At 50.0% G+C, this 23,539-nt stretch overlaps 2 protein-coding genes across 3 annotated transcripts in view; both read left to right on the top strand.

Moving 5' to 3' along the window:
- The window catches only part of LOC117096507 (aggrecan core protein-like), a 443,073-nt gene that overhangs the window by 197,775 nt on the left and 221,759 nt on the right, over positions 1–23,539 (top strand). The window lies entirely within an intron of this gene.
- The window catches only part of SMARCB1 (SWI/SNF related, matrix associated, actin dependent regulator of chromatin, subfamily b, member 1), a 45,167-nt gene continuing 22,418 nt past the window's right edge, over positions 791–23,539 (top strand). The window contains exons 1-5 of one of the 2 annotated variants that reach the window (XM_033233975.1): positions 791–1,120; positions 6,540–6,651; positions 8,332–8,461; positions 15,473–15,610; positions 17,827–17,954. In XM_033233975.1, the coding sequence (XP_033089866.1) occupies positions 1,028–1,120; positions 6,540–6,651; positions 8,332–8,461; positions 15,473–15,610; positions 17,827–17,954 (601 nt within the window). In that variant the 5' untranslated portion in view covers positions 791–1,027. Of the gene's footprint in view, positions 1,121–6,539; positions 6,679–8,331; positions 8,462–15,472; positions 15,611–17,826; positions 17,955–23,539 lie in introns of both variants that reach the window. The other variant, XM_033233974.1, reaches the window with a different exon arrangement.

Raw genomic sequence — 23,539 nt, 5'->3', positions numbered from 1 at the left:
TCAAGTGATCCTCCCTGCCTTGGCCTCCTAAAGAGTTGGGATTATAGGCATGAGCCACTGACCCCAGCCACAGCTGCAATTTCATTAGACTGAACTGTATGAAATCATCAGTAGTGGGCCACTGTTTTACTCCCTGCATTATTCAATCAGTTACATAATTGCTTTGAGACTTTCATTAGTTTCACTAGCTTCAGGCTGTAAGAGCCAAGAGGCAGAGCCGCAGGACTGGGCTGCCTGGTTTCGCTCCCCACCATAGGGCTGGGTTAAGCAGAGTGCGAAGCTAAGAGGGGAATGGAGAAGGTGGAAGGTGTCCCTCCCTTCTAACTCTGGCTCATCTGATGCACCAGCCAAACCAAATACCACCTGGGCCTTTGAACATTGCCAAGCCTCATCTGCTGTTGTCATTTTGCCCACCTCCACAACTGCAGGGACAGCCGTAGGCCCGGAACTGGGATATCTGTTCCTAGGGTCCTGCCTATCTGCTCAGCTGCACTGCGTTTTAGGAGTGGGAAAGCTAAGGCACGAGCCTGGGGTACCAAAGCATGCCAAGACCACTCAGGCTTCCAGATACTAGGTCCTCTTCCCTCAGGTCTCACTTCATTTCTTTTCCCCTGGGCCAGTTCCAGTCCTGGCTGTAAGACTGGGAAAGCTACTGCTTGACTCAGGACCTCAGTGGCTATTTTTGTCCGTGAGAAGTCCTCTACACCACGACTTGGGAGGCAGCCTGGGAGAAAGAGAAATTAGTCGTGGCTCCTTTAAGGGGTCCGCGGAGGCGCGCCCGGCCTTTTGTTTGAGCGGCGGCGCGCGCGTCAGCGTCAACGCCAGCGCTTGCGCACTGAGGGCGGCCTGGTCGTCGTCTGCGGCGGCGGCGGCGGCGGCTGAGGAGCCCGTCTGAGGCGCCAGTACCCGGCCCGGTCCACATTTCGCCTTCCGGCTTGGGTTTCCCTCGGCCCGGCACGCCCCGGCCCCGCCCCAGCCCTCCCGATCTCTCGCAGCCCGGCTCCGGCCGCCCGCCTCTGCCGCCGCAATGATGATGATGGCGCTGAGCAAGACCTTCGGGCAGAAGCCCGTGAAGTTCCAGCTGGAGGACGACGGCGAGTTCTACATGATCGGCTCCGAGGTAGCCCGCGGCGCGTCCTCGCCCTCCCCGGGCTCGGCCCCGCGGGAGCCCTGGGGCAGGCCCATGCGCCGAGAGCGCGCGTCTCCATTCATCGGGGCGGGCGGGCGCGCGCGCTCGCGCGCTCGGGGCTGCAGGGCGTGGCCTAGTGGGCGTGTCGGGCATGGCCCCCGCCCCCTCATCGACCTGGGATTTCCTTACCCTTTTCGCCGAGGTCCGCAGTCTGCAGTGCTACCAGGATTTTGGCGCCGCGAGGGGCCCCAGTGGTTCCGCGCTGGGTTGGTTTCCAGCCAGACGCAAATCAACGGGATATTGAGTTAGCCCCTGCCACGCTTTAGGGACCACACTGCTGCCTTTGACCCTTTTTAGAGGTTGTAAATTTCACGTGCGCCCCTCCTCCCATTGCTACTTGTGGGAACCTGAAATGGCAGACTGGAAACCTCGGACTTAGTGAGGGCTCATCCCCATTGTGTTTGTTGCCTCTAAGGTGGGCAGTGGAGGTGTTTTGACCTTTGTTTACCAGTGAAGAAACAGATTGGAGGATGTTTGCTTTTGGGTGAATAAGGGGCCCCATGCGTAAGCCAGATCTTTCAGCAATTCTGAAGCAATTGACACTTTCCATATCTGTGAACTGATTCTGAATTGTTACAGGGGAAAGAGCCTAAGGATGTTTAACCCTTAACTAGAGAGGCTGCATTTTGTTGCATGAACTGGATGACTGACTTTAGGAAAACCGTACAACTGGCCTTTAATGGGTGTTTGTTCCCAGTATATTAGGTTCTTGTTTTTCGTTTTTTATAGAGACGGGGTCTCGCTATGTTGCCCAGGCTGGTCTCCAACTCCTGGGCTCAAGCAGTCCACCTGCCTGGGTCTCCCAAAGTGCTAGGATTACAGGCATGTAATCCTGTAATTACACCACCACGCCCGGCCATATATTAGGTTTTTCCAGATTGTCTCAAACTAGCCTTTTTTGCTCCAAAGGCAGTCCCCAGCTAGTATATGTTACCTTTTTAAAAAATTATGGATATGCAGTTCAGATGTACAAATGTCAAGCAGTAGAGTCTCATGTAAGGAAGTAAGTGCCAATCCTGGAGAATTAAAGCTGTCATGAAATGCAATGAGTTTCTTCTCCTTGTAGCAGTTTTTAGTGTCATATTCCAGCATTTTATTCATGCTTTATTTTGTTTTATTTTTATTTTTGAAAAAAGGTCTCACTTTGTTATCCAGGCTTTGGTGCAGTCGTGTGATCCTGGCTCACTGCAGCCTTGACCTCCTGGGCTCAAGCAATCCTCTTGCCTCAGCCTCCCAAGTAGCTGGGACTACAGGTTTGCACCACCATGCCCGACTACTTTTTGTATTTTTTGTAGAGATGGAGTTTTGCCATGTTACCCAGGCTGGTCTTGAATTCCTGGGCTCAAGTGATCCTTGCACCTCAGCCTCTCAAAGTACTGGAATTACAGGTGTGAGCCACCGCACTCACACTCAGCACATTCATACTTTTTAAACTTGTGGGGGCCGGGCGCGGTGGCTCAAGCCTGTAATCCCAGCACTTTGGGAGGCCGAGACGGGCGGATCACGAGGTCAGGAGATCAAGACCGTCCTGGCTAACACAGTGAAACCCCGTCTCTACTAAAAAAAAAAACAAAAAACTAGCCGGGCGTGGTGGCGGGCGCCTGTAGTCCCAGTTACTCGGGAGGCTGAGGCAGGAGAATGGCGTAAACCCGGGAGGCGGAGCTTGCAGTGAGCTGAAATCCGGCCACTGCACTCCAGCCTGGGCGACAGAGCGAGACTCCGTCTCAAAAAAAATAAAAAAAAAAAAAAAAATAAAAAATAAATAAATAAATAAACTTGTGGGGTTTTTTTCTTTCACAATTGAGCATAGCATGAATTAATGAAGCTTCAAGATGCTCTCACTGAGTCCCATGGCTTGAGACTAAGGTCAATAGCGTCAGAACTTTAGTGTTAGCATTTTCCACCCTTTTTTTTTCTTTTTTTTCCTCGACAAGGTCTGACTCTGTCACCCAGGCTGGAATGTAGTGGTGCAATCTCGGCTCACTGCAACCTTTGCCTCTCAGGCTCAGGCGGTCCTCCCACCTCAGTCTCCCAAGTAGCTGGGACTACAGGCTCACACCACCACACCTGGCTAATTTTTGTATTTTTAGTAAAGATGGGGTTTTACCGTGTTGTCCAGGCTGGTCTTAAACTTGTGAGCTCAAGTGATCTGGCTGCTTTGGCCTCCCAAAGTGCTGGGATTATAGGTGTGAGCCACTGTGCCTGGCCTCCATCAATTTTTATAAAACAAAAATTGCAGGATGCAATAAAATTTTCACGTCACTTAAATTACAACTGTTCAAGGTTGTCACTTAAATTACAACTGTTCAAAGTGCTGGGGAGGTGGAGCCAGTGCCTGTCCATCTGCCACAATTCAGAATGGTCCTCGTTGGCTGGTAGGCACCTGCCTAACTGCAGAATGCAAAAAGCTGTTGAATTTCAATACTAGATGAGTTGTTTACCTGATCTAATGGGTGTAAAAGTAATCAGTTTTGGGGGGAGAGGGGAGGGATTGCATTGGGAGTTATACCTGATATAAATGACGAGTTGATGGGTGCTGACGGGTTGATGGGTGCAGCACACCAGCATGGCACAAGTATACATATGTAACAAACCTGCACGTTGTGCACATGTACCCTAGAACTTAAAGTGTAATAAAAAAAAAAAAAAAGGTAATCAGTTTGGCTCTGAGTGAGTGACACTTCAAAAGAAAGCTTTCATTTATTAGTTGGAGCAAATTGAGAAGCTGGGCGTGGCCAAGTGGGAAGAACCTTGGGAGGCCTGGTTCCCGCCCTGCTCTGCCTTGGTGTCACGTTTCTCACATGTATAATGTGAATACTTAGACTAGATGGTCTCCAGGATCTTCCCCAAAACACATTGTAGTTTCTAGAAAGTTAATTACAGTCTTGTCTTTCAGCCCCTTCACTCCTGGGCCTCCCAGTAAGAATAATCTTCCTGAGACCCAGCCTGTAAGAGACTCAGATGGACGGGCAGTTTGTTTTTTTGGACCTGACTTAATCATCAGACCTTCAGAGTTTAGGGAAGGGTTCAAGGTCAGAACTCTATTGAAATTCAGTAGCTCCAGTGACAGTGGTGGGTGGATGGTCCCAGCACACTGCCCGGTGGAAAACAGGCACTATATTCAGAGAGGTGGGCCAGCCAGAGCAACATCCCCAGTGCCTCCATGTGCCATCTGTGGCGCTGTCTTGGGAGGGCATCTGCATTTACTATGAGTGTGTGTCACTGTTCTGCCATTAACAGACAGCTGTATTTACCAAACAGAGTCACGGAGCTTTGAGGACCATAACAGATCCCCAATCCAGCACCTTCATTTTGTATTCAGGAAACCTGGGTCCCAAGAGGGTGAAGGCTGGTTCAGAGAAAAGCCAGGAAGGCAAGCCCAGTTTCCTAAGTTCTGAAGGGGCTTTGGGGGGCATCTAGGAGTCTCAGAGCCCTGCAGGGCCTGCAAGGTAGTCATAGTGGGGAATATTGTCAATTTCTTTTTTTTTTTTTTCTTTTGTTTGAGACGGAGTCTTGCTCTGTCGCCTAGGCTGGAGTGCAGTGGCCGGATCTCAGCTCACTGCAAGCTCTGCCTCCCGGGTTTACGCCATTCTCCTGCCTCAGCCTCCCGAGTAGCCAGGACTACAGGTGCCCGCCACCTCGCCCGGCTAGTTTTTTTTTTTGTATTTTTTAGTAGAGACGGGGTTTCACCATGTTAGCCAGGATGGTCTCGATCTCCTGACCTCGTGATCCGCCCGTCTCGGCCTCCCTAAGTGCTGGGATTACAGGCTTGAGCCACCGCGCCCGGCCTGTCAATTTCTTTTAAAAAACCGAATGGAAACTCTACATTTACCATGATACTGGATGACACTGACACACAAGCCAAATAACATAGAGGGGTCTGTGCCTTCTGTGTGGAAAGCGAGTGGGTTGCTGTGGCTGCTGTTCTCTCACAGTGTTTAGTAGCCCTCGTTGTTGATTATAGTCACTGCTGAAAATGGAGAAACATTTTATTTAATACTATGCCTGGGTCTCATACCTATGATCCCAGCACTTTGGGAGGCCAAGGCAGGAGAATCACTTGAGCCTAGGAGTTTAAGACCAGCCTGGGCAACATAGTGAGACTCTTGTCTCTACACATTTTTATTTTAATTTTTTTTAATTAGGCCGGGTATGTGGCTCACACCTGTAATCCCAGCACTTTGGGAGACCGAGGTGGGCAGATCACTTGTGCCCAGGAGTTTGAGACCAGCCTGGGCAACATGGTGAAACCCTGTCTCTACAAAAAATACAAAAATTCGCTGGTTGTAGTGGCACGCAACTATAGTCCCAGCTACTCAGGAGGCTGAGGCAGGAGGATCGCTTGAGCCCGGAATTTCGAGGCTGTAGTGAGCTATGATCACACCACTGCACTTGAGCCTGGATGACACAGTGAGACACTGTCTCAAAAATAATAATAAAAATTAAAAATAAATTTTAAAATTAAAAATATATACTATGTTGGGTAGATAAAATGGGAAAAATAATAGAAGTAGTCCTTCATGCGGTGAAGTTCAGAGTTGCTGAGCATTTGGCAAATGAGTAAAGAGACCCAGAAAATGGGAAGTGATCCCAGGTTACAGATGGAGCCAGCACCTAGCACCCAGTCTACTGGCCATCCCCTGCAATGTGACTCCGAAGCGATCATACTTGAAAAGTCAGTGAGACAATAGGGTACCCTCATAAAATCTTTAGGACTAGATTTATTTTCCTTAAGGAAGTCATACTTTCAGTACTTGGTACAAGCAAACTGAAGTCATTGTTTGAGTCAGTGATGATTTATATAGCAGTCTGGTGATTGCCAATAATCTGGTGATTGCCTTGTAAACCTTTTGGAAAATTCCTTTGGTATCCCTGGTTTGGGTTTTGTTACTAAACAAAGCAGCACAGGCCATGGGGGAAATTATCTGGCATCTGTCTAAAATGAAAAGACCTTTTTGGTGTTTATTACATCGTAAAAATATCAAAGTCTCGTCCTTAAGATAAAAGAAGGTCAAGGAGGCCTTGCATTTCTGGAAAGTGCCAGAGATCCTTAGTCCAAAATCAGAATCACCACGAGTTTCTTACTAAGCTCTGGGGGCCTCCCACTCAGGCGTCTGCCCAGGCGTTTTGGAACTTGGTTCTGTTGTCAGGATGCACACATGCAGGCCAGATGTGCACTGCTGGTGAACCCTTCGTATCAGCAGAATGTGTTTTAATGCTGCGGAAAGCTTGGCGCCTGGGGGCCACCTCAAGGCCTGTTTGTCTGTTGCTTGATGCAGTCTGCACCAGGACCCTCCCCTTCCCTGTGGTGCTGCGACCCTCATAATGAGCCTTCTTGCTTTACTCATAGGTGGGAAACTACCTCCGTATGTTCCGAGGTTCTCTGTACAAGAGATACCCCTCACTCTGGAGGCGACTAGCCACTGTGGAAGAGAGGAAGAAAATAGTTGCATCGTCACATGGTAAAAAAACAAAACCTAACACTAAGGGTGCGTCTTCACGAGGGTTTGTAAACCTGTTTCAAAACCACTCGCTTATGTCATGAAGATAAAACGTTTTCACTCCAGAGTGTCTTCACTGCAGCCTTGGCCTTAGTCGGGCAGGGAGCATCCCAGGGGTGGGCCGCCCTGTGAGCACTCCAGGCGAGGAAGCGGCTCCAGGGAGCCATTGGTGGTCCACTGTCAGGTATTCCAGCAGGGCCAGTGGGTACGTGAGCGGGCCGGGGCCGGGACACTAGCAGGTGCTGTGAAGACATGTTGGTCTCAAAACGTTTTAGGAATGCTGCGATGCTCTGCCATCTGCCGTGGGTGTGTCGCCATAATCATCTTCCATGCAGCCCGAGTGGCGGGTGGTGGTCCCAGCTCCCACTCCCCTCTGGGGCTTTCACCGCTTGCTTCCCAGAGCACATCCATCCCATAGCACTTCATCCTGGCAGCCAGTGTGCTAGAGCTCATGTGCATGTCCCTGCTCCTGGTGGCCTGCGTGTGCCTGGGGCTTGCTAGTTGAGCCGCCCAACACTAGTGAAACTAGTGGGCTTTGGGTCACGGCAGCTCTGTGCAGGGTGAAAGGGTACTCTTCAGACATCCTGGGGGCTCTGCAGGAGACACTCCCATGGAGACATTTGGGTATGGACACAGCATGTCCTTTGGCAGGTGGCGAAACTGCTTCCCACGTGGCAATGGCGCCTTGTAGAGAGCTGCCCTGGGCCTGGGTGTGTCTGTGAGCACGTGCGCGATGCTTCGTAGTCTGCCCTGTTTGTTTGTGTCTGTAGGTGCTGCTGTGGTTTTGTCCACTGCGGGAAAGTAGTGGTTCTTTTAATGCAGGAGCCGGAGCTTCTTTTTGATCCGCTGCTATGACATTTCTACTCACTTGCTTAAAACAGTTTCCTTTTTGTTCCCCCTCTTCCCCCAGCAGAGCATCAGTCGGTAACACAGTGAGTCCCCAGCTTTGCTTCCCCCTCCGCAAGTCCCTGGGCTAAGTCTTGGGAGATACCTTCCCCATAAGCGATTGATTTCTCCAGGAGAAGCCAGACTGGGCCCACAGACAGGTAGCTCTTGACGGAGGTTCCCTGGAAGAGCGAGGGGTCGAGCTGCCTAGAATCTGTCCTGCTTTCCAGGCAGCCCATCTGGACCCACTCGGGGATAGAAATTCGGGTTTGGTGTGAAGCAGCTCTTTCCAACTCTCTGGGCTCTTGTTTTAAAAGAAAAGCATTCTTCATCTCCCATTCCATCTCCCCACCTCGCATCGTGTTGTGGATTGTGGTGGTGTCAGACCTCTTCCCACTGGGGCGTTACTCTGGGGCCTTTCTTTTCCCGAGTGAGGACCAAGGTGTCCCTGCTGGTCGTGCTGTATTGTAGTTGCTGGTGCTGCCCTGAGCACTACCCTCTGCCCCTGAGCCAGTGCTCCTGGGGCAGATTAGTCTAAATCAGTCCCTTTGGAGGCTCTACCCAGCAGGACTTGTAAGTGAAGCACTCAGTCCAGATTGCCCTTTTGGAAGAGGCCAGCATTCGGTAGTAGTGAGTTTGACACCTTGCTTTTCCCACCTCCCGCATGAGAGGACCTTGATGTGCTGCATCCACTTGGCTGGCTGCTGTGTGCCACCGCCACCAGCAGAGTGACCCAGTGATGTCTGTCTGTTACAGATCACGGATACACGACTCTAGCCACCAGTGTGACCCTGTTAAAAGCCTCGGAAGTGGAAGAGATTCTGGACGGCAACGATGAGAAGTACAAGGCTGTGTCCATCAGCACAGAGCCCCCCACCTACCTCAGGTAATGCGTTCCTGGCCAAGACATCTCTGGGGACATCTGTGGGCATCTTTTCTCAGACTCAAGAACTGGTTGGGTTGAAGTTAAATTGAAACACTTTTTTTTTTTTTTTTTTGAGACGGAGTTTCGCTCTGTGGCCCAGGCTGGAGTGCAGTGGCCAGATCTCAGCTCACTGCAAGCTCCGCCTCCCAGGTTTACGCCATTCTCCTGCCTCAGCCTCCCGAGTAGCTGGGACTACAGGCGCCCGCCACCTCGCCCAGCTAGTTTTTTTTTTTGTATTTTTTAGTAGAGATGGGGTTTCACCGTGTTAGCCAGGATGGTCTCGATCTCCTGACCTCGTGATCCACCCGTCTCGGCCTCCCAAAGTGCTGGGATTACAGGCTTGAGCCACCGCGCCCGGCCTTGTTTTTTTTTTTTTTTGAGATGGAGTCTCGTTCTTGTTGCCCAGGCTGGAGTGCAGTGGCACGATCTCGGCTCACTGCAACCTCTGCCTCCCAGGTTCAAACGATTCTCCTGCCTCAGCCTCCGGAGTAGCTGGGATTACAGGTTCCTGCCACCACACATGGCTAATTTTTTTTTTTTTTTGAGACGGAATTTCACTCTTGTTGCCCAGGCTGGAGTGCAGTGGCATGATCTCAGCTCACTGCAACCTCCACCTCCCGGGTTGAAGCGATTCTCCTGCCTCAGCCTCCCGAATAGCTGGGATTATAGGCATGCGCTACCATGCCCAGCTAATTTTGTATTTTTGGTAGAGATGGGGGTCTCTCCATGTTGGTCAGGCTGTTCTCGAACCCGACCTCGGGTGATCCGTCCGCCTCGGCCTCCCAAAGTGCTAGGATTACAGGCGCGAGCCACCGTGCCTGGTCCTAATTTTTGTATTGAAACACTTTTTAACTGTTCCCTCTGTTTTTATACATTTTCTTAGCCAGGTTTCTAAGTTTCTTCTGTATCATTGGAATTTCTAAGAAACGTAAGCCAAGTCCTGGATTCCAGGGAACAGTTACAAATGCTTGGAAAGTGGGACTCGCGTGAGGCACAGTGGCTTACGCTTGTAATCCCAGCACTTTGGGAGGCCAAGGCATTGCTTGAGGCCAGGAATTCAAGACCAGCCTGGGGCAACACAGCAAGACCTCATCTCTTAAAAAACAAATAAGCGGGACCAATTTGTCAGAAAAATTAGTGACTCACATAAGCTCACAAAAGAAACAACAATAGATTTGAACGTATAAAAACTTAGAACCTGGTTGGGCATGGTGGTTCATGCCTATAATCCCAGCACTTTGGTAGACCGAGGCGGGCAGATCACCTGAGGTCGGGAGTTCGAGACCAGCCTGACCAACATGGAGAAACCCCGTCTCTACTAAAAATACAGAATTAGCCAGGTATGGTGGCACACACCTGTAATCTACGCTACTCGGGAGCCTGAGGCAGAAGAATTGCTTGAACCCGGGAGGTGGAGATTGCAGTGAGCCAAGATCGTACCATTGCACTCCAGCCTGGGCAACAAGAGCAAAACTCCATCTCAAAACAAAACAAAACAAAACTTAGAACCTTTAGAAGAGTATTTATAGTAACAATTAAAAAAGCAAGTAATTGGAAAGTTACAATGTTATATTTAGAATCTATACATCTAGATTTATACAACAAACTTGGATACCCCAACAATAGATAAAAGATGGTCCATACCCTGAAGTACAAGGGAGTAAACAAACATGGAAAGAATTTGCCCTCCTGTGTAATTTCAAAAATTCCAACCGTAAGACTGAGCATGGTGGCTTATGCCTGTAATCTCAGCACTTTGGGAAGTCAAGGCAGGAGGATCACCTGAGTCTAGGATTTGACTGTGTTGGCCAGGAGACCAGCCTGAGCAACATAGTGAGACCTTATCACTACTGAAGGTTAAAAAAATTAGCTGGGTGTGGTGATCACACCACTCTCCTCTAGCCTGGGTAACAGAACGATACCCAGTCTCTTAAAAAAAAAAAAAAAAAAAAAGGCTGGGCATGGTGGCTCACGCCTGTAATCCCAGCACTTTGGGAGGCTGAGGCAGGCAGATCACCTGAAGTCAGGAGTTCGAGACCAGCCTGACCAACATAGTGAAGCCCCATCTCTACTGAACATACAAAATTGGCCGGGCATAGTGGCGCATGCCTGTAATCCCAGCCACTCAGGAAGGCTGAGGTAGGAGAATCGCTTGAACCCAGGAGGCAGAGGTTGCAGTGAGCCGAGATCGCACCATTGCTCTCCAGCCTGGGCAACAAAAGTGAAACTCCATCTCAAAAAAATAAATAGGGCCGGGCGCGGTGGTTCAAGCCTGTAATTCCAGCACTTAGGGAGGCCAAGACGGGCGGATCACGAGGTCAGGAGATCGAGACCATCCTGGCTAACATGGTGAAACCCCGTCTCTACTAAAAAATACAAAAAACTAGCTGGGCGAGGTGGCAGGCGCCTGTACTCCCAGCTCCTCGGGAGGCTGAGGCAGGAGAATGGCGTGAACCCGGGAGATGGAGCTTGCAGTGAGCTGAGATCCGGCCACTGCACCCCAGCCTGGGCAACAGAGCGAGACTCCGTCTCAAATAAATAAATAAATAAATGGCCAGGCGCGGTGGCTCAAGCTTGTAATCCCAGCACTTTGGGAGGCTGAGACGGGCGGATCACGAGGTCAGGAGATCGAGACCATCCTGGCTAACATGGTGAGACCCTGTCTCTACTAAAAATACAAAAAAATTAGCCGGGCGTGGTGGCGGGCGCCTGTAGTCCCAGCTAGTCAGGAGGCTGAGGCAGGAGAATGGCGTGAACCTGGGAGGTGGAGATTGCAGTGAGTCAAGATCGCGCCACTGCATTCCAGCCTGGGCGACAGTGAGACTCCGTCTCATAAATAAATAAATAAATAAATAAATATAAAAATTCCAAGCATAAAACAAAAAACTGGCAATGTAAGGAATTGGGGAAGGTGTGATGGAACTGCGCTCGTGTATGCTAGAGGTGTTGGGATTACAGGTGTGAGCCACTGTGCCCAGCCACGAGTGCCCTTTTTGTAAAGCATCCTGACATCAAATTTTTTTGTTCTCTGGCCCACTAATACCACCCCTAGGAATTTGTCCCAAAGAAATATTTTCAAAGAACAAAATGAATCAATAAATCCACTATATGTACAGAGATTCCTTGTAGTATTGTGAATAATACTGGAGAATATGGAGTCGCTTAAGTACCCAGCCTTAAGGAAGGCCTAGGTTAGTGACGGGTCAGCCACTTGAATGGACAAAGGTGTGACCCGTACGTGGTGTAATTAAGTAGATTCCGCAGTGACCCGAGACGGGTCCTGTGGGTGAGACGTGCAGAATACAAGATTGTACCCATCTACCTTGTGCAGTCAGCTCTCGAGAAAGTATGCATTTCTCTGCACAAAGCCCAAGGAGCATTAAGGAAGAAAAAGGATTATTGTTCAGAGTGATGTGGTTATGGAAAATCTTTTTTATGATTCCCCCCAAAGAAAAGTGGCACACCGCCAGGCTGGCCAGTGTTACAGGCATGTGCTTTGCAGATTCTTTTTCCCCCAAGGGATGTGGTAAGAACATAAGGATGGCTTGGCCTTCCCAGGGAAGTTGCAGAAGGAAATTGTGTACATATGGATGGCACTTTAATTCTGCACATGTCAGCTGGGAATCTTTTATGGGGCGATAAAACAGTTTCTTGGTGATCATGATGTGAGGAACAGCTGCAGGAGTGGAATTCCATTGCCCTGGAGGTCAAGTCTTTAGGGGTGGGGGTTGGCAGAGGTTTGAGGGAAATAGCTTTGGCTGACTCCACATTACTCAGTCAGCCCAATAGGGGGACGGGCACCCTACCCATCCTGTCATTGGACAATTTGAGCAGAGGCTGGGTGCCCTCTCTTACGGATCCTGGGATTGCAATAGAAGGAAGGGTGTTTTTTTGTTTTGTTTTGTTTTGTTTTTGAGATGGAGTTTCGCTCTGTCACCCAGGCTGGAGTGAAGTGGCGAGATCTCAGCTCACTGCAACCTCCGCCTCCTGTGCTCAAGTCATTCTCCTTCCTCAGCCTCCCTAGTAGCTGGGATTACAGGCACCTGGCACCATACCCAGCTAAATTTTCATAGTTTTAGTAGAGAAGGGCTTTCACCCTGTTGGCCAGGCTGGTCTCAAACTCCTGACCTCAGGTGATCTGTCCACCTCGGCCTCCCAAAGTGCTGGGATTACAGGTGTGAGCCACCACACCTGGCTGGAAGGTTGACTTTTATAACTCAGATTTGCAGATTCTGTGTATGGCTGAGCGTGTTAGTCACATTCACTGTGTCTGGTGACACTTGCATTGTTCACTTGGGTTGGTAGCTAGACCTGGAAATGAGAACTTGCTACTGAGATAGGGCAGGATGAGGGGGCAGGGGCTCAACCCAGGCTCTAACATATCCATTCAGAGAAGAGGAGGTGGTCAAGATCTGTGGTTTCCAAATACAGGCTCAGCTGCCTGGGAATCATCCATGGAAGCTGCAAAGAACCCATCTTCTTGGGCCCTTCCTCAGAGGTGGGAAGTCACTTCACCTGGGTGGGGCTCAGGAATGTGCTACTTAAAATTTTGCATTCTGGGGTCGGGTGTGGTGGCTCACACCTGTACTCTCAGCACTTTGGGAGGCCAAGGTGGGAGGATTGCTTGAGCCCAGGAGTTTGAGACCAGACTGGGCAACATAGTGAGACCCCCATCTCTATTAAAAAAAAATAAAATAAAATTACACTCTGAGTCCGAGCAGCCAGGATTAGGAGCCATGACCCAGATAGGCTGTAGAGGGGACCCCTGTCTTGCTGTCCCCTCTTAGTCCCTGCCCAAGTGGATTTCATGTTCCCCAAAATGGGTACTACAAAATCCTCCCTACCCCTACCAGCTATCAAGGGGTAGTCCCAGTCTTAGCATCAGACGTGTAAGTGACTCCCACTTTAGAAGGGAAAAGAGTTAAAGGGCCCAGAGTCCAGGCAGGTCTTGGATATTGCTTCTGCCCCCCCACCCTCTGGAAAGAAGAAGGACCTTTGTGCTATCTTCCCGGGTCCCTCTTTAGAGGGCACTGTCAGACGTTTGTCGGCCGGGCGTGGTGGCTCATGCCTGTAATCCCAGCACTTTGGGAGACCGAGGCGGGCAGATCACAGGGTCAGGAGATTGAGACCATCCTGGCTAACATGGTGAAACCCCGTCTCTACTAAAAATACAAAAAAATTAGCCGGGTGAGGTGGCGGGCACCTGTAGTCCCAGCTACTCAGGAGGCTGAGGCAGGAGAATGGCGTGAACCCGAGAGGCGGAGCTTGCAGTGAGCTGAGATAGCGCCACTGCACTCCAGCCTGGGTGACAGAGCGAGACTCCATCTCAAAAAAAAAAAAGAAAAAAGAAAGAAACGTTTGTCATGACTTGCTCTGAACTGTTGAATACTTATTGCGGAAGTGGTTGCGCAGGTGTTGGGGTTACAGAGGGAAGTGACACAGTCGCTGCCTGCTCCTGCTCACAGCCTTGCCGGGGAAAATGGGAACGCACACACTACACCAGGCACCCAGATGCTCTCATCTGTCTCTCCCAGCCCTGGAGCCTTTGCCTTTGTTTAACATAGTTTTTGGTGTGTGTGTGTGTGTCTGTATATATATATGTGTATATATATGTTTTTTTTATCGAGATAGGGTGTTGCCATCTCACCCAAGCTGGAGTGCAGTGGCTGATCTCGGCTCACTGCAACCTCCGCCTCCTGGGTTCAAGTGATTCTTATGCTTCAGCCTCCTGAGTAGCTGAATTATAGACGTGTGCCACCATGCCTGGCTAATTTTTGTATTTTGGGTAGGGTTGAGGTTTCATCATGTTGGCCAGGCTGGTTTTGAACTCACCTTTTTTTTTTTTTTTGAGACAGTTTTGCTCTTGTTGCCCAGGCTGGACTGCAGTGGTGTGATCTCGGCTCACTGCAACTTCTGCCTCCCGGGTTCAAGCGATTCTCCTGCCTCAGCCTCCTGAGTAGCTGAGATTACAGGTGGCTGCTACCACACCTGGCTAATTTTAGTAATTTTAGTAGAGACAGGGTTTCACCATGTTGGCCAGGCTGGTCTCGATCTCCTGACCTCAGGTGATCCACCCGCCTTGGCCTCCCAAAGTTTTGGGATTACAGGCGTGAGCCACCGCGCCTGGCCTGGTTTCGAACTCTTGACCTCAGGTGGTCTGCCCACCTTGACCTCCCAAAGTGCCAGAGTTACAGGCGTGAGCCGCTGCCCCTGGCGCTTTTGGTAAAAGTAACCTGGAATTTGGGAGAGAAGATCAAACTCTTCATGGGACATGGGTTATTTAAATTACTTTGGATGTCACCTCTGGAAGGTATTTATCAACCCATCTTCTCACTTCTACTGCTCTGGAAGCTCGGAGGCCAGAGGCCTTGCCTAGTCCATCTCAGGATGGCTGGTATGTCTAAAATGACAGCCTGATCACGTCTCTTCCTTCAAAACCCTGGGGACTCCCAGCCACCTGCTGAGTAAAGTCATCTTCTCACGGAGCATGTGAGACCTGTGATCAGGCCCCTCCCTGGGGGCCCCCTCCCTGGACTGCCCTTCAGTCTCTCCTCCCTGCTGCTGCCCGTGCCCCTCCCCGCCGTGAACCCTGACTTGGTGTCTAAGGCTCTGCTCTGTTGTCCACCCCTTGTACAAGCCTCCCCCTTGTACCACTTCCCGCATCTCCAGGAAGTGCTTCCTTGGAGCCATGCCTGGCTCATAGTGCAGTACACCATGGCCGTGGGTTAGCAACTGACCTGCGTGCTGGGCTGTGTCTGGTACCCCCCATACCCTTGCCCTTGCCCAAGTGCCTCTAGCATCTGATGACAGCTTGGGGAGCAGGGTCCTGCAAAATCAGGTGCGCAGACAACTCCCACGGGAGCCTTGAGCCTTACAGAGGTACAGTGGGCATCCCCTGAGCATGAGTTGATTCCTGGTGGGCAGGATCAGGCTCCTAGACTGACTGGGGGGACTTTTCTTGTATCTCCCCAGGGAACAGAAGGCCAAGAGGAACAGCCAGTGGGTACCCACCCTGCCCAACAGCTCCCACCACCTGGATGCCGTGCCGTGCTCCACGACCATCAACAGGAACCGCATGGGCCGGGACAAGAAGAGAACCTTCCCCCTTTGGTGCGGATGCGTCGCTGCGCTCACCTTCTGTGCTGATTCTGCCTTAGTTCTCCAGCACATTTCAGTCACCTCCTCCCCAGAAAAACACTGCTTTGACGTTGTGCTCCCCACAATGCTACAGTACCTCCTCCTCTTTGAACCGCTGTGTTTGCCTGACCTCCAGGACATTGTCTGTAGCCTCCTTGGCTCTGTCTGCTGTCACCTTGCTGTGTCCTCCTCACCTCTCTGGCCCCTCAAGTGGAGTTACTTGGGGCGCGGTCGTTGGGCCCTTTCTCTGCCCTCAGTTTCACATGAGTGGGTCACAGCCAGTCTGATGGTTCAGATGCCATCCACATGAGTCCCACTGCTCCACCGCTTCCCAGAGGCTGCTGGAATAAACCACCACAAACTGGTGGCTGCGAGCAGTGCACAGTTCTTCCCTCACAGTTCTGCCCAGGAGCCTGGATTTGGTTTCACTAGACCAAATGCATGTGTGGACAGGGCTGTGTTCCCTCCAGAGGCCCTCGGGGCAATTCGGTCCTTGCTGCTTCCAGCTTTGGGGGCTGCCACGTTCCTGGACTTGTGGCTGCCTCACTTCAGTCTCGGCCTCTGTGGTCACGTGGCCTTCTCTGCATGAAATCTCCCTGTCTGTCTCTTACAAGGACACGTGGTGATGTAATTTAGGGCCCTTCTGGTTAACCTCTCAGGATCTTTCACTTAATCGTATCTGCAAAGTCTCCTTTTTTGGCCATATGAGGTGACAGTCATAGGTTTTGGGGATTAGGCTGTAGATGTCTTCGGGGTCTGTTTTTTACCTCTGCGGCCCAGACTTCCTCAGCTGCCCTCACCCCCTCAGCCTCATGCTGCCTGAAGACTTCTCCATGTCGGCGCATGGAGATCCAGCCCTCTCCTTGCTCAGGCTGTAGGTTTCTTTCCCAAGGCCTGCCTTTTCCTCACACAGCAAGTCCAGTCTCTCCAGGGTCCCACCCGGGACTGCCTTGGCCAGCCCCCCACTGCTCTCCCTGGGGTCTCTAGCAGCCCCTGCCTCCCCTCCCTGTTGCCTTCTCAGCTCTGCAACTGGTGTGTCCTCTGCTCCAGGCATATCATGTCACCTCTCCACGCAAAATCCTCCAGGCGCCCCATCACCCTTGGAGCAGAAGCAGGAGTTCTCACTGGGGTGCCAGGCCCAACCTGGCCTGGTGCTGCCACTGCCATACTCTGCCCCACTCACTCTGCCTCAGGCCTGAGATCGCCCTCACTGCTGTCAGACCTCCCAGAGCTTCTGCCCTGTGGTTGCCTCTGCTAAGGTTTAGCCCGTTCTCCCTCCTCCCCTCTTTCCTCTTTCTTTCCTTCCATCATTTCTCCTTCCCTCCTTCCCATCCTCCCCCCTCCTCCTTTTCCTTCTCTCTTCCTTCCCTCCATCTCTTCTTCCCATCCCTAGTTGACTGTCCTCTTCTCCCTTAGAGTGGCCACCCCTTTCCTCCAGCACCCCTACCCCTTTCCCTGTCTGTTTCCCAGCGCATTCATGCCTGGCACTCAGCTCATTTCTCTCTCTCTTCCATCTGCCTCCCAAGGTCGCTGGGGGCCCTTCTCAGCCCCCTTCATGCTTCCAGACGCCCTTAGGTGTCCTCTGTCCTCCAGCTCCATCTCACCAACCTGCCTGCCCAACTCTTCCTTCTTTATCTTCCCAAAATACTCAACTCCATTGCTTGGAATCCTCCTGGGACTCCCTCAGGGCAGTGGCCAGTTTGCGTAGCCTGAGAGGAAACTGTGGGTGCTTTGACACCCGCTAGCTTTGCAGCGTCCCTGACCACTGCCCCCCATGGAATCTGTGCTCTGTGGTCTGTTTGTGTGTCCTCAGCAGTTCCTCCATTCACCTGCTTTGGCCTTACTGGAAAATTTCCTCTTCTGGAAATGCTATTCTCCTTGCCCACAGCCGTCTGTGAAAGTCCTGTCAAATTTCAGACTTAACTATCCCTTCGCAGGACATCTGGGTTTTGTTCCAACACTGCCCGGGTCGATCCTATTGCAGACAGACTGGTGCTTGTCATTTATGGCCCCACCTGTCCCCATTAGACCGTGGCCCCGGGACCCCTGCTGCCTCAGCTGTTAGCTGATAAGTGACCATGTTTCCCAGATGGGTTTGCAGAGGCCTGCTGTGCGGAGAGGGAGGCTGAACATTTGCATACCTAGGGCCCTGGCACCCTCACTGACTGTTGCTTCCATTTCACTTTCAGTTTTGATGACCATGACCCAGCTGTGATCCACGAGAACGCATCTCAGCCCGAGGTGCTGGTCCCCATCCGGCTGGACATGGAGATCGATGGGCAGAAACTGCGAGACGCCTTCACCTGGAACATGAATGGTACAAGGCAGTCGGGCTTGGCTGGGCCGGGCCCCAGCCCCTGTGTGTTATGTGGGAACAGTCCCCTTTCCTACCAGCTGCCTGTTAGGCAGATTCTGGACCTGACACGCAGGACATCGGGACATAGTTTTGGAGGGTGTGGGCTCTGGGTTCAGCCCTGGTTCAGTTGCTGCTCACTGTGGGTTGGGCATGTGAACTTCGGACTCCTTTCCCCATACTGAGGTTGGGTGGCCCAAGGGGCCTGGCATGGGAGGTGGCTGGTCTGCATAGCATGGATGATGATGACAGTACCACTCAGACCTAGTTCAGCCCCCGAGCGCTGCACACACCTGCCTTGGGTCCTGTCCACCACCCTGTTTCTGCTGTGTGAAGCTGCATGTGTGCCCCATGCCTCTCTCCTCCCCTGACTGGTCATCTCTTTAGATATCCTCACTCTGTAAGTCCTGGGTCAGATGCCATCTCTTCTGGCTCTTCCTGGGCTTTCAAAGCCTGAACAGAACTCAGTCTTTGTGCAAATGTAGACAGGTTAGAAGGGTATGCATCCCAAGTGTCTAGACTGCTTATCCCATCTGGGAGGGAGGATCATGCATGCATTTATTTTCCTATTTTTTTCTAAGTCTGTTAGAATATATTTTTGTTATTTTATTTTATTATTACTGTTTTTTTAGATCTTGTTGAATACCAGGTTTTTTTTTTTTTTTTTTTTTACTTAGTGTCTGTATCCTGCTGACTTTTCATAATGAACATACTCTTTATATTCAGACAAAATGCAGGGAATATCATCTTTATTTTATTTTACCTATTTTATTTTATTTGTTTAAGAGACAGAGTCTCACTCTGTTGCCCAGGCTGGAGTGCAGTGACACTCTCATAGCTCACTGTAATCTTGAACTGCTGGGCTCAAGCAAGCCTCCTGCCACAGCCTGCCAAATAGCTAGGAATACAGGCATGTTCCACTGTGCCGAGCGTTATTTTTAAATGAGTGAATGTTTAAAATCATCACATTGTCACCACCCGAGTAATGTTTTCAGTTTTACCTTTTCTCTCTGTCAATTCCACATGCAAACATATTTAACATAGTTGTCACTATAGAGCAAGTCTTATTTTATTTTTGTTCACGTATCATAAGTATCTTTCTGGTTTCTCTTTTTTTGTGGGGAGAGATGGAGTCTCACTCTGTCGCCCAGGCTGGAGTGCAGTGGCGCAATCTCAGCTCACTGCAACTTCCACCTTCTAAGTTCAAGCGATTCTCCTGCCTCAGCGTCCTGAGTAGCTGTAACTACAGGCACCCGCCACCATGTCTGGCTAATTTTTGTATTTTTAGTAGAGATGGCGTTTCACCATGTTAGCCAGGCTGTTCTTGAACTGACCTGAGGTGATCCGCCTGCCGTGGCCTCCCACGCTGCTGGGATTATAGGCGTCAGCCACTGCACCCAGCCTCTTTCTGATTTCTTTAATCTTCAAACAGTGCAGCATTTTCTACTGGGTCGAGGTACCTTTGTTTGCTAAAACACCCTCTGCTGTAGATGTCTCCACAGCAGATAACATAGTTGCAGCATTTTTCTCTCCAAAGGGATTTTCTAAGGGAGGAGAGTATGAGTGGTTGTGGCTGCCTTGAGCTTTCTGGAAGGATTAGGCTGCTTCCTTTGGTCATTCCCAGGCACTCGGCATGCTAGGCCTGAGTGCTAGGACTACCACTTGCTCACACTAGTGCCAGGCCTGAGTCCAAAGGCTTCTGCTCAGCCCTGAGAAGAATGTCTGAGAGCCATCTGCCAGGTGCCTGTCCCCTAGGTCCCACAGGTCAGCTGGTGAGTGGGGACGCCAGTGAGAGGAGACAGGGGTGAGGGAGGACACTGGCAAGAGACTCCAGGAGGTTGTATTGAGTGTAGATGGGGACAGGTACAGTTCACTGGTCATGCCCCAGAACAGGGACAGGACAGCCCATGGGGACCAGGCCACCAGTGCTGTACAATGCCTGTTATCTCTGCCAAGCTCCCCGCTTATCTCTGCTGGCCCACATCAGAGTTATTTGTTAATTCTTGTCTCTCTCTCTCCATTTCAACCCTTTAAGGTCAGGGGCCTTGTTTTTCATTGCCGTTTTTTTCTTTTTTTTTGAGATGGAGTTTCGCTCTTGTTGCCCAGGCTGGAGTGCAGTGGCACGATCTCAGCTCACTACAACCTCCACCTCCCAGGTTCAAGTGATTCTCCTGCCTCAGCCTCCCGAGTAGCTGGGATTACAGGCATGTGCCACCATGCCTGGCTAATTTTGTATTTTTAGTAGAGACGGGGTTTCACCATGTTGGTCAAAGTGGTCTTGAACTCCTGACCTCAGGTGATCCGCCCGCCTCAGCTTCCCAAAGTGCTGGGTTACAGGTGTGAGCCACTGTGCCCAGCTGCTGTTTCTCTTATCATATAATCTAGCGCAGCATAGGAATTTAGTTGTTCACATTGGATCAGTCCATGCTCTGTCTCGTTATGTTTCTTTGAGCAACACATAGAAAGTTCTGGTTTGTTTATACCCCTGCCCTGTTCCAAAAAGCATGTAAGGAAGCTTACCATGAGTACACTGGGCCCAAATGACTAAAGCAAATGAAAATGGAGTGGTTAGGAAAAACTGGATAAAGAAGAAATGTTCAAGTTGAAGAGGGAGCTTGTACTCAGATTTTATTTGGTGAACATTGCTGGGAATTGGGCGTGGCTCTGGGCCTTTTTAGAACCAGGCAGAGTGAGACGTGAGGATCATTTGCACACTCAGTGTGGTCAATGTTAGCAGCAGCCTGTGGCTCTAAAGAAGTAGAACCACACGTGGTCCTGGAATCTGAGATTTCCTACAGCCCTCAGGAAGAGGGCACGGTATAGTAAAGAAGACCAGGATCATCCATGAACTCCACAGTGAGTTTCACTGGGCTGTTCCTCCTAGGAGTCCTCATGTAAAATATGATGTCCACTGAAAGTAATTTAGAACACAGTCTTAACTGGTGGAGAACCAAAATAGTGTTGTTCTGCGAACTCTTCCTCAGCTCTGGGTGGTATTTGGCGTTTGTAAGAGCTGTGATTCTTAACTGGTGGTTAGAAGGCCGTGCCAAAATTGTTACTGATTTGCTTTGAAATTTCAAATCATCTTAAAGGTGGGCATGAGAGTCTTTATCACAGCGGGATTAAATATGTAAAGTAGCATTACTGGAGTAGCATGAATGAAGTGTATGTTCTTCAGGCCACCTTCAGAATCAGGATTGGCCAGGCGTGGTGGCTCACACCTGTAATTCCAGCACTTTGGGAGGGTGACGTGGGAGGATCACTTGAGGCCAGGAGTTTGAGACCAGCCTGGCCATGATGGCAAAACCCCATCTCCACTAAAAATATAAAAATTAGTCGGGTGTGGTGGTGCATGCCTGTGGTCCCAGCAACTTGGGAGGCTGAGGCACAAGAATCGCTTGAACCCAGGAGGCAGAGGTTGCAGTTAGCTGAGATCATGCCGTTGCACTTCAACCCGGGCGACAGAGTGAAACTCTGTCTCAAAAAAAAAAAAAGGAATCAGGATTTTTCTCAGGTTTCTGGTAGGTGTTGTGATGCGTTTGAGGTTATCTTCTCTGAAAAGGACTTGAAGTAGGGCTTCGCTGAATCACTGGTGAAGTATGATGTCACCTACCTTAACAGTCTGCTGAGGAAGGGAAGTATTAAAATCCTCCAGAAAAGATGAGCTGCCTAACCAGAACACATGCAGACATAGATGCCATCTTCGCCCAGAAGGGGAGCAAGGGAATCGCCTCAGGAAGAGGTTTGGAATCTGTCTTGGCACACAGGCAAAGGAGTGATTAGGGTCCTGAGTGTCTACACTTGGCTATAGAAGGCAAGTTTTCAGAGATTTATATCCACATGCTTGTTTTGGACTCTAAAAAATTAAATGAGACTGAGCACAGTTGCTCACACCTGAGACTGAGGCAGGCAGATCACTTTAGCCCGGGAGTTCAAGACCAGCCTGGGTGACATGGTGAAACCCCATTTCTACAAAAATTCACCAGATGTGGTGGCACATGCCTGTGATCTCAGCTACTTGGGAGGCTGAGGTGGGAGGATTGCTTGAGCCTGGGAGGTTGCTGTTTCAGTGAGCCGTGATTGAGCCACTGCACTCCAGCCTGGGCAACGGAGTGAGACCCTAACTCAAAAACGTTTTTTTTTAAGTTAAAAAAAAATCAAATGATAGATTCAAGAAGCCAAGTGAAGCCCATTATGATTAACCCAAAGCGATCCATGCAAAGACACATCCTAATTAAACTTCTGGAAACTCAACACAAAGAAAAAAATCTTGAGAGCAATCAGAGAGAAGGACAACTTACCTGTAGGGAAAAGACCGTAAGAATAATGGTAGATTTCTTTTCCTTTTTTTTTTTTGAGACGGAGTCTTACTGTGTTGCCCAGGCTGGAGTGCAGTGGCGCTATCTCGGCTCACTGCAAGCTCCACCTTCTGGGTTCACACCATTCTCCTGCCTCAGCCTTCCGAGTAGCTGGGACTACAGGCACCTGCCACCACGCCTGGCTGATTTGTTTGTGTTTTTTAGTAGAGACGGAGTTTCACCGTGTTAACCAGGATGGTCTTGATCTCCTGACCTCATGATCCGCCCACATCAGGCTCCCAAAGTGCTGGGATTACAAGCATGAGCCACTGCACCCAGCCAAATGATGGTAGATTTCTCATGTGAAACTGGAGGCGAGAGGAAGTGGCATGATATTTTTCAAGTACTGAAAGAAAAGAACTATTAATCTAGAATCCTGTACCCAGTGACAATATTGTTCAGGAATGAGCGATATTGGACATTCTTAGTCAACACATTCTTAGATGAAAGAAAACTAAGTGCTGGGTGCAGCAGCTGACGCCTGTATTCCCAGCACTTTGGAGGCTGAGGCAGGCGGATCACGAGGTCAGGAGTTAGAGGCCAGCCTGACCAACATGGTGAAACCCCGTCTCTACTAAAAATACAAAAACAATTAGCTGGGCGTGGTGGTGCATGCCTGTAATCTCAGCTACTCGGGAGGCTGAGGCAGGAGAATCACTTGAACCCGGGAGACAGAGGTTGCAGTGAGCAGAGATCACGCCACTGCACTCCAGCCTGGGCGACGAGCAAGACTCTGTCTCAAAAAAAAAAAAAAAAAAAAAAAATACACGGACCTAAATGAAAATGCAACATATCAAAATTTGTGGGATAAAGCTAAATACAGCAATGCAGATTTTCTGTAGCACCAGTGCGTACATTAGAAGACAGGAAAAGCTTTCCTCAAATCGATAATCTAAGCTGTCATCTCAAGAACCAGGAGAAAGAGAAACAAAACCAAGCTAAGCAGAAGGAAGGACATTTGAAGAGCAGAAATCAATGACGTTGTAAACAGAAGTCAAACAATAGAGAAAATTAATGAAACCTAGCTAAGTCTTTGAAAGATTAATAATAAACTGATGTTTTATTAATCTTTGCCTCTAGCAAGGCTGACAAAAAGAACGTAACTTACCAATATCAGGAATGAAATGGGATGTCACCACAGACCCTGCAGATATCAATACTGCAAACAATTCTTTAAGTTTGACAACTTAC

Source organism: Trachypithecus francoisi, unplaced genomic scaffold, assembly GCF_009764315.1.
Source record: "Trachypithecus francoisi isolate TF-2019V2 unplaced genomic scaffold, Tfra_2.0 Lachesis_group14, whole genome shotgun sequence".
Taxonomy (NCBI): domain Eukaryota; kingdom Metazoa; phylum Chordata; class Mammalia; order Primates; family Cercopithecidae; genus Trachypithecus; species Trachypithecus francoisi.
The sequence above is the reverse complement of the archived record's forward strand: the minus strand, read 5'-3'. Positions and strand labels throughout refer to the sequence as shown.